Here is an 11984-nt window from a genome sequence, read left to right on the forward strand (position 1 = left end):
TTTATTGCTCAGGTGAAAGCACAAAATCCACATATTGTGACAAACCACTGCATTTTGCACCGAGAGGCATTAGTTGCAAAAGCCATGCCCCCGGAGTTGACCGAGGTGCTGAATCAGGCTGTGCAGAGGCGGGTGAATTACACTGAAATCTCGCCTCTTCTCCCAGCTGTGCGCCGAGATGGGAGCCGACCACCAAAGCCTGATCCTCCACACAGAGGTGCGCTGGCTGTCACGGGGGAAAGTCCTATCCCGTCTTTATGAACTTCGGGAAGAGCTTTTTGAATGTTCACCTGAACACGCTGTCCCACATAAGGACAAGCTCGCGGATGAGAGGCGGTGCGCCAGGCTGGCTCACCTTGCGGACATATTTGGACGTCTGAACGAGTTGAACGCCAAGCTTCAGGGCAGGAATGAAAATATTTTATCATCCACAGACAAGATTCTGTGAGGGGTTTATGGGCAAAATGATTCTTTGGGACAGGGCTCCATGGAGATGTTCCCGCTGGCATCAGCTGCGCCACAGGCAGCTATGGAGCGCGCTGTATGTGCCGAACACCTTAAGACCTTAAAAGACAGGTTTGAGCGCTATTTTCCACGTGTGGCTGACATCGAGGACTATGACTGGATCCGAGACCCATTCAACCAGGAATCCTCAACAGAAAAGCTCACTATGAAAGAGAGAGAGAGGAGTGCGCAGAGCTCCGTGTGGACCCCACACTGAAACTCAAATGTAGTGAGCTCCCTCTGGATCAGTTTTGGTTGGCTTCTGCATCGGAGCTTGTCCAACCACGCCATTGAGCAACTGCTTCTTTTCCCCACTACCTGCCTGTGTGAGTTGGCGTTCTCCTCTCTAGTTCACATGAAGAACAACAGGAGGTCGCGGCTCTCGGTTGAACAGGACTTGCGAGTGGCCCTGTCCTCAGTGCCACCGAGGATTAAAGAAACCTGCGCGCCCCGACAGGCACATGTATCTCACTAATTGGAAGTAGGCAAAAATATTTACAATAGCACGTTTCAATGCTGATTACTGAAATGTTACTTTTATCATTTATAGTTCATGGGCAGTGCAGCTTCATTGCATTGGCAGTTCTCTGTGCTGAATTTATGCGTTCTGAGTTTCCTTTGCATAATATTTGATTTTGTAACCTGTCTGGTTTATATGAGTGTGTTGTTGCTTTGATGAAGCCTAATTTGATCAAGTTTCAATTTTTAAAAAATAAATATTTCGTAAATAAACATTTCACGAGTAATATAATTGTCTTTGTCACATTTTTTTGGCATTAGAAAATAATTATGCACATTTACAGATATTTGCACACGCACGTGCACACGCACATGCACACACACGTGCACACATATGCACGTGCACAAACACAAATGCACTAGCACGTGCACAAAAACACGTGCACGTTCAAACACACATGCACACGTACGTGCACACAAACATGAACTAGCACGTGCACACACATGCACACGCACGTGCACACACACATGCACACGCACGCGCGCACACACGTGCACACGCACGTGCACACACACACGTGCACACACACACACACGTACACTAGCACGTGCACACACACGCGCACGTGCACACACACACATGCACACACACACACACGTGCACACGCACAGACGTGCACTAGCATGTGCACACACACATGCACACGCTCGTGCACTACCACGTGCACACACATGCACATGCACACGCACACAAACACACGTGCACTGGCACGTGCACACACACATGCACACGCACACACATGAACACGCACGTGCACTAGCACGTCCACACACATGCACACGCAATTGCACGCACGTGCACACACACGTGCACACGCACGTGCACAAACACACATGCACACGCACTTGCACGCACGTGCACACACACGTGCACACGCACGTGCACACAAACAAATGCACTAGCACGTACACACACACGCACGTGCACAAACACACGTGCACTAGCACGTACACACACATGCACACGCACGTGCACACACACATGCATTAGCACGTGCACACGAACGTGCTTACACACATGCATTAGCACTTGCACGCACGTGCACACACGTGCACACGCACGTGCACACACACATGCACACGCACACACATGAACACGCACGTGCACAAGCACGTCCACACACATGCACACGCACGTGCACACACATGCACACGCACGTGCACTAGCACGTGCACACACACACATGCACACGCACACACACATGCACACGCACAAGCACAGACGTGCACTAGCATGTGCACACACATATGCACACGCTCGTGCACTACCACGTGCACACACACACAAACATGCACACGCACACACATGAACACGCACGTGCACTAGCACGTACACACACATGCACACGCACGTGCACACACACATGCATTAGCACGTGCACACGAACGTGCTTACACACATGCATTAGCACTTGCACGCACGTGCACACACGTGCACACGCACGTGCACACACACATGCACACGCACACAGATGAACACGCACGTGCACTAGCACGTCCACACACATGCACACGCACGTGCACACACATGCACACGCACGTGCACTATTACGTGCACACACACACATGCACACGCACACACATGAACACGCACGTGCACTAGCACGTCCAAACACATGCACACGCACGTGCACACGCACGTGCACACGCACGTGCACACGCACGTGCACACACACATGCATTAGCACGTGCACACGCACGTGCACAAACACACATGCACTAGCACGTGCACACACACAAATGCACTAGCACGTACACACGAACGTGCACACACACATGCACACGCACACACACATGCACACGCACGCGCGCACACACGTGCACACACACACGTACACTAGCACGTGCACACACACGTGCACGTGCACACACACACATGCACACACATGCACACGTGCACACACACAAGCACAGACGTGCACTAGCATGTGCACATGCACACGCTCGTGCACTACCACGTGCACACACATGCACATGCACACACACACATGCACACGCACACAAACACACGTGCACTAGCACGTGCACACACACATGCACACGCACACAAATGAACAGGCACGTGCACTAGCACGTCCACACACATGCACACGCACGTGCACACACATGCACACGCATGTGCACACACATGCACACGCACGTGCGCACACAAACATGCACACGCACGTGCACACACACATGCACTAGCACGTGCACACGAACGTGCTTAGACACATGCACACACACTTGCACGCACGTGCACACGCACGTGCACACACACACATGAACACGCACGTGCACACACACGTGCACACACACGTACACTAGCATGTGCACACACACAAATGCACACACACACGTGCACACGCACAAGCACAGACGTGCACTAGCATGTGCACACACACATGCACACGCTCGTGCACTACCACGTGCACACACATGCACATGCACACACACACACATGCACACGCACACAAACACACGTGCACTAGCACGTGCACACACACATGCACGTGCACACACACAAATGCACACACACACACACATGCACACGCACAATACAGACGTGCACACGCTCGTGCACTACCACGTGCACACACATGCACATGCGCACACACACACACGCACACAAACACACGTGCACTAGCACGTGCACACACACATGCACACGCACACACATGAACACGCACGTGCACTAGCACGTCCACACACATGCACACGCACGTGCACACGAACGTGCTTACACACATGCACACGCACTTGCACGCACGTGCACACACACGTGCACACGCACGTGCACAAACACACATGCACTAGCACGTGCACACACACAAATGCACTAGCACGTACACACACACGCACATGCACAAACACACGTGCACTAGCACGTGCACACACAGACGCACGCACACAAACACACGTGCACTAGCACGTGCACACACATGCACACGCACACACATGAACACGCACGTGCACTAGCACGTCCACACAAATGCACACGCACGTGCACACACATGCACACGCACGTGCACTAGCACGTGCACACACACATGCACACGTGCACACACGTGCACACGCACGTGCACACACACACGTACACTAGCACGTGCACACACACGCGCACGTGCACACACACACATGCACACACACACGTGCACACGCACATGCACAGACGTGCACTAGCATGTGCAAAAACATGCACACGCACGTGCACTACCACGTGCACACACACATGCACACGCACACACACACGTGCACTAGCACGTGCACACACACAAATGCACTAGCACACACATACGCACTTGCACAAACACACGCGCACTGGCACGTGCACACACACACATGCACACGCACGTGCACACACATGTGCACACACGTGCACACACACGTGCACACACACAAATACACAAGCACGTGCACACACACGTATACTAGCACGTGCACATAGATGCACACGCATACACATACGCACGTGCACACACGTACACTAGCACGTGCACACACACACGCGCACGTGCACACACACACATGCACACACACACATGCACACGCACATGCACAGACGTGCACTAGCATGTGCACACACATGCACACGCACGTGCACTACCACGTGCACACACATGCACACGCACGTGCACTACCACGTGCACACACATGCACACACACACGTGCACTAGCACGTGCACACACACAAATGCACGAGCACACACATACGCACGTGCACAAACATGCACACGCACGTGCACACACACGTGCACTAGCACGTGCACACACACGTGCACAAGCACGTGCAAAAACACACATGCACTACCACGTGCACACACATGCACTAGCACGTTCACACATACACGAGGAGTCTATGCCTAAGGAAGGAGGAGTCTCTGTATCAAGGGGAGGAGTCTCTGTATTAGGGGGAGGAGTCTCTGTCTTAGGGGAGGAGTCTCTTTGTCAGGGGGAAGAGTCTTTGGGGAGGAGTCTCTTTCTTGGGGGAGGAGTTTTAGGGGGAGGAGTCTCTTCCTAGGGAGGGAGGAGTCTCTGTCTTGGGGGAGGAGTCTCTGTATTAGGGGGAGGAGTCTCTTTGTCAGGGGGAGGAGTCTCTGTATCAGGGGGGAGGAGTCTCTGTCTTAGGGGTGGAGTCTCTTTCTTGGGGGAGGAGTCTTAGGGGGAGGAGTCTCTTCCTAGGGAGTATGTATCAAGGGGTGGAGTCTCTGTCTTAGGGGGAGGAGTCTCTGTTTTAGGGGGAGGAGTCTCTGTCATGGGGTGGAGTCTCTCTATCAGGGGGAGGAGTCTCTGTATCAAGGGGAGGAGTCTCTGTTTTAGGGGGAGGAGTCTCTGTCTAGGGGAGGAGTCTCTGTATCAAGGGGAGGAGTCTCTGTATCAGGGGGAGGAGTCTCTGTTTTAGGGGAGGAGTCTCTGTATCAGGGGGAGGAGTCTCTGTCTTAGGGGAGGAGTCTCTGTATCAGGGGGAGGAGTCTCTGTTTTAGGGGGAGGAGTCTCTGTTTTAGGGGGAGGAGTCTCTGTATCAAGGGGAGGAGTCTCTGTATCAGGGGGAGGAGTCTCTGTTTTAGGGGGAGGAGTCTCTGTATCAGGGGGAGGAGTCTCTGTATCAGGGGGAGGAGTCTCTGTATCAGGGGGTGGAGTCTCTGTCATGGGGTGGAGTCTCTCTATCAGGGGGAGGAGTCTCTGTCTTAGGGGAGGAGTCTATGTATCAAGGGGTGGAGTCTCTGTCTTAGGGGGAGGAGTCTCTGTATCAGGGGGAGGAGTCTATGTATCAGGGGGAGGAGTCTCTGTATCAGGGGGAGGAGTCTCTGTTTTAGGGGGAGGAGTCTATGTATCGGGGGAGGAGTCTCTGTTTTAGGGGGAGGAGTCTCTGTATCAAGGGGAGGAGTCTCTGTTTTAGGGGGAGGAGTCTCTGTCTAGGGGAGGAGTCTCTGTTTTAGGGGGAGGGGTCTCTGTACCAGGGGGAGGAGTCTCTGTTTTAGGGGGAGGAGTCTCTGTATCAAGGGGAGGAGTCTCTGTATCAGGGGGAGGAGTCTCTGTTTTAGGGGGAGGAGTCTATGTATCAGGAGGAGGAGTCTATGTATCAAGGGGTGGAGTCTCTGTCTTAGGGGGAGGAGTCTCTGTCTTAGGGGAGGAGTCTATGTATAAGGGGGAGGAGTCTCTGTCTTAGGGGGAGGAGTCTATGTATCAAGGGGTGGAGTCTCTGTCTTAGGGGAGGAGTCTCTGTTTTAGGGGGAGGGGTCTCTGTATCAGGGGGAGGAGTCTATGTATAAGGGGGAGGAGTCTCTGTATCAAGGGGTGGAGTCTCTGTCTTAGGGGGAGGAGTCTATGTATCAGGGGGAGGAGTCTCTGTTTTAGGAGGAGGAGTCTATGTATCAAGGGGTGGAGTCTCTGTCTTAGGGGAGGAGTCTCTGTTTTAGGGGGAGGAGTCTCTGTATCAAGGGGAGGAGTCTCTGTATCAGGGGGAGGAGTCTCTGTTTTAGGGGAGGAGTCTCTGTATCAGGGGGAGGAGTCTCTGTCTTAGGGGAGGAGTCTCTGTATCAGGGGGAGGAGTCTCTGTTTTAGGGGGAGGAGTCTCTGTTTTAGGGGGTGGAGTCTATGTATCAAGGGGTGGAGTCTCTGTCTTAGGGGGAGGAGTCTCTGTTTTAGGGGGAGGAGTCTCTGTCATGGGGTGGAGTCTCTCTATCAGGGGGAGGAGTCTCTGTCTTAGGGGAGGAGTCTATGTATCAAGGGGTGGAGTCTCTGTCTTAGGGGGAGGAGTCTCTGTATCAGGGGGAGGAGTCTATGTATAAGGGGGAGGAGTCTCTGTATCAGGGGGAGGAGTCTATGTATCAGGGGGAGGAGTCTCTGTCTTAGGGGGTGGAGTCTATGTATCAAGGGGTGGAGTCTCTGTCTTAGGGGGAGGAGTCTCTGTTTTAGGGGGAGGAGTCTTTGTCTTAGGGGAGGAGTCTCTGTTTTAGGGGGAGGAGTCTATGTATAAGGGGGAGGAGTCTCAGTATCAAGGGGTGGAGTCTCTGTATCAGGGGTGGAGTCTCTGTTTTAGGGGGAGGAGTCTTTGTCTTAGGGGGTGGAGTCTATGTATAAGGGGGAGGAGTCTCTGTATCACGGGGTGGAGTCTCTGTCTTAGGGGGAGGAGTCTCTGTTTTAGGGGGAGGGGTCTCTGTATCAGGGGAGGAGTCTCTGTTTTAGGAGGAGGGGTCTCTGTATCAGGGGGAGGAGTCTCTGTATCAGGGGGAGGAGTCTCTGTTTTAGGGGGAGGGGTCTCTGTATCAGGGGGAGGAGTCTCTGTATAAGGGGGTGGAGTCTCTGTATCAAGGGGAGGAGTCTCTGTTTTAGGGGAGGAGTCTCTGTCTTAGGGGGAGGAGTCTGTCTCAGGGGGAGGAGTCTGTCACATGTGTGTGCACGTGCACATGTACACATGCACATGCACGTACGTTTACGCACAAACACACACCACTACACATGCACACGCAAACATGCACAAACACACACATGCATACGCACGTGCACACACACAAACGCACACTTAGACACGTCTCTTCTGTAGTTCAAACTCCTTTGTCCTTCATATGTATACTTTCGAAGTAGGTTCCACGCATAAAGCCCTTTAAATGACCCTTTTGGAGAAAGAAACACAGGAATAGCCTTCTTTTGCGGAGTTAAGACGAAATACGGATTTTTGCTATAAAAGGAATTCCTTCAGTCAAAACAAGTTCAAACTCCTTTGTCCTTCATATGTATCCATTCGAAGTAGGTTCCACGCATAAAGCCCTTTAAATGACCTTTTTGGAGAAAGAAACACAGGAATAGCCTTCTTTTGCGGAGTTAAGACGAAATACGGATTTTTGCTATAAAAGGAATTCCTTCAGTCAAAACAAGTTCAAACTCCTTTGTCCTTCATATGTATCCATTCGAAGTAGGTTCCACGCATAAAGCCCTTTAAATGACCTTTTTGGAGAAAGAAACACAGGAATAGCCTTCTTTTGCGGAGTTAAGACGAAATACGGATTTTTGCTATAAAAGGAATTCCTTCAGTCAAAACAAGTTCAAACTCCTTTGTCCTTCATATGTATCCATTCGAAGTAGGTTCCACGCACAAACCCCTTTAAATGACCTTTCATTGAGAAAGAAACACAGGAAATCAAATGTAATGTAAAAAAATGACACATGAATGGAAATAATGTATGTCCATTTAAAATTTCAAATAATGTCATGTAAATCGAAATATAATGTAAATACATAAAAAGCTTGTTGCATATCTGCAACTGTGGGTGCTACAAGTTTAAACACTCACCTGGCAGGCCCCTAACCCTAACTCTAACTCTAACTCTAACCCTAACTCTAACTCTAACTCTAACCCTAACTCTAACTCTAACTCTAACTCTAACTCTAACCCTAACTCTAACTCTAACTCTAACTCTAACTCTAACTCTAACCCTAACTCTAACTCTAACTCTAACTCTAACTCTAACTCTAACTCTAACTCTAACCCTAACTCTAACTCTAACTCTAACCCTAACTCTAACTCTAACTCTAACTCTAACCCTAACTCTAACTCTAACTCTAACTCTAACCCTAACTCTAACTCTAACTCTAACTCTAACCCTAACTCTAACTCTAACTCTAACTCTAACCCTAACTCTAACCCTAACTCTAACTCTAACTCTAACTCTAACCCTAACTCTAACCCTAACTCTAACTCTAACTCTAACTCTAACTCTAACCCTAACTCTAACTCTAACTCTAACTCTAACCCTAACTCTAACCCTAACTCTAACTCTAACTCTAACTCTAACCCTAACTCTAACCCTAACTCTAACTCTAACTCTAACTCTAACTCTAACCCTAACTCTAACTCTAACTCTAACTCTAACCCTAACTCTAACTCTAACTCTAACTCTAACTCTAACCCTAACCCTAACCCTAACTCTAACCCTAACCCTAACGGGTCCCATATATATTTACATTATCAATTAATTAATAGCTTAAACCTAATTTTATAACGTTTTGTTTCATTATTGACATTGTTAAGCCCTTATGATGAGTAAAAATGCTGCATGACAATGCTTTATAAATCAAAGTTTTATTACAACCAGTTCAATGATCACAAAATAGCACCACTTCCACAAAAACAACTTCAGATCAATTCAACAGTTAGAAATACCAACAGCCACCACAACACGAAACAGTATCAAAGCAGCTTCATCACCAAAAAAAAGAGGGGGGCCACCATACAGTGATCCAATACGGCGCTATTAAATGAAAGTATGAAACTCTGAAGGATAAAAAACATGTCAACCACTCGAGAGGAAGAACTGACTGTATTAAGCCACTCAAAGAGCGTTGAGAAACACCAGCTGTTTGAGCTTGGAGGGAGAGGGAGAGAAAGGAGAGGGGGGGGGGGGAGAGAGAGGAGAGGAGGAAGAAGAGGAGAGGAGAGGAGAAAAAAAAGAGGGGGAGAGAGAGAAAGAGAAAGAGATTCAGAGCGGAATGTAGCGATTTGCCGAGACGAAGTGGAGGCACATTACGCTACATCCCGCGAAGGGACACGCCCCCGCGCGTGCGGCAGGGTCTTCGCCAGCCGCTCGCTCTATTTATGTCCCTCTGAGCTCGCGCCCCTCTGACTCACGGTTGCGCCAGCAGAGCGGGAAAAGGCTTCAAACTGCCTTTTCATTCACACACAACAGCTCTGCCCCGGCTGGCTGGGAAGTCCTCGCTGGGGCTGCTGCTGCTGCTGCCGCTCCTCCTGCTGCTGCTGCTGCTGCTGCTGCTGCCGCTGCCGCCGCTGCTTCACCTCCTTCGGCTTTTCCTCTGCCACACACAGGCATGATGGGAAATGTAGTCTCTTCTTCTCTTCTTTACAATTGAATTGAGTAAGGTAAGATTGTCCCCCCATCTGTACAAGTCATTTGCATTTTAAAATAATGAACTAACATTCAGTCAGGTATTTATACAACAACCAAGTCACACTGTGAGAGAATTTAAACTGAGTTTGTCCATTGTCTTGCAGCTCTTGATTTGAGAATTGTGATGATTGGAAAAACTGCTGTGGGCAAAAGTGCAGTTGGAAACACCATTCTTGGAGAAACAAAATTCAGATCTAGTCCCGCTGCAAGTTCAGTGACAGAAGCCTGTGAAAAAGGAGTCGCTCTCTGGGGTAACAGAGTAGTTAGTGTGGTTGACACGCCAGGGATCCTGGACACTTCCAAAACGGAAGATTTCATAAAAAGAGAAATAGTGAAATGTGTCAAAGTCTCTTGTCCTGGTCCACATGTCTTCCTGCTGGTGATCCAAATTGGCCGATTCACCAAAGAAGAGAAGAACTCTGTGGAAGCACTACAGGAGCTGTTTGCTCCAAAAGCCAACCAGTTCATGATTGTGCTGTTTACCCGTGCTGGTGATCTTGGAACCATGACCATACAGGAATATGTACGTGAAGGTGACCCGGGGCTTCAACGAGTTATCCAACGTTGTGGCGGAAGGTTCCTAGTCTTTGACAACATGAGCAAGGACAGAAAACAGGTAACGCAACTTCTGGAGATGGTCGACAACGTGGTGGCAGCAAACGGGGGGACACATTACACAGATGCAATGTATAAAGAGGTAGAGTTAGCTCAGAGAATGGGGCGAGGTGACATGGATGAAGAATTCATGATGGCTCTGATCCAACGCATCTTACTTTTTCATTTGATTCTTGCAAGAGAATAAATGACCATGGTGGATTGTCTAGACTCATAATCAAGACCTAGAAAGATTTTGTTTGCTACCTTTGTAAGCAAACAGAGGAGGTTCGGCAAAGTTAGAACACACTGTGTAGACAGAGGGGGAGTACAGCATTGCTTTAAATCATTTATTAGTCAAAATTGAGGAAACCTTAAGCTGTTGATTGTTATGGGGGAAATATGTGGTTTCTATTATACTGAGAGTGTGATATGCTGATAATAAAACATAGTTTAGTTCTGGTAGATATAATGTTAATTTGATAAGAAGCCAATAATCATGGCGGTTTCTGGTATTTTATAATCGTGGTATTCAATATGTTAGGATTTAGCTTTGTGGTGTAGAAAATGACTTATTGATAGAATGTATTCCTTACAAAGTAATACATGATGATGGTGATAGAAAAGTATTTACTATTAATGTTTCTTGTTATTAAATTGAACTGACAAAGTCACAAAAGCAATTAGATTTGATCTAACTGTCTTTCTTTTCCCATATGTTGTAATTTTATCATCCATTCAGCAATAAGAGTAACTGTAAAACTACACGTGTATAATATGTAGATGCAAGTGATGTCAAAGCTAGCAGCTTTTTTAATACGTTGGCTCTGAGCAATTTAAACAATGATCCTTTTTTAAAAAAGTTAGCGAATGCTGTGGCAGACGTCACAAACTTTCACCGGGAAGGAAGCGACCAGAAGTGTCTCCTCCATAGTGATTTATCCACCTCACATTACTGAGCTTCATCCAACCTTCTTAAAGGAGAAGATTTGTGCTTAGCATTGCATTTGAAAATCCTTCAATTTAAAAGACCTTTTAAAGATCAATAAGATAAAATAAGTTTTTTTAAATATTGCATGATAAACTACAGAGAGTATTTTATGAACGCACTTGCATGCACATATACACAGCACAGTGGGATTACACTGATTTGGTTGTTTTAGCTGAGAAACATGTTTATTTTGTTGTACTCATGATTCTGTGATTATTAAAGTCATGTCTGATTTACCTGCTTGTTCTTTACCTTTAAACTAAATAAATGTGAGTGAATATTCAGCTCTCCTACTTCATTTTCTTTATTTGCAATAAGACACATCATTGCACTTGTTCATCAGAGAAACCAGTTGAACATCATGAATCAATTAACTGTTTTGTTTAGAGAACTTTGACATAAACACAGTTATGCTTTGCTTTATGGGTATTTATTTATAATATATTTTGAATTAAATCTTAAGAGCATTATTTAAAAAAGATCTCTCATAA

At 48.0% G+C, this 11984-nt stretch overlaps 1 protein-coding gene across 1 annotated transcript; it reads left to right on the top strand.

Annotated features, from left to right (window-relative positions):
• Window positions 1-487: 487 nt before the first annotated feature.
• LOC142370460 (GTPase IMAP family member 9-like) lies at window positions 488-10794 on the top strand. The gene is made up of 2 exons (XM_075453039.1): window positions 488-689; window positions 10013-10794. The coding sequence occupies exons 1-2, from the start codon at window positions 488-490 to the stop codon at window positions 10708-10710; spliced, it is 900 nt and encodes a 299-aa protein (XP_075309154.1). The 3' UTR covers window positions 10711-10794.
• The last annotated feature ends 1190 nt before the right edge of the window (window positions 10795-11984 follow it).

This window comes from Odontesthes bonariensis, chromosome 20 (genome assembly GCF_027942865.1).
Source record: "Odontesthes bonariensis isolate fOdoBon6 chromosome 20, fOdoBon6.hap1, whole genome shotgun sequence".
Taxonomy (NCBI): domain Eukaryota; kingdom Metazoa; phylum Chordata; class Actinopteri; order Atheriniformes; family Atherinopsidae; genus Odontesthes; species Odontesthes bonariensis.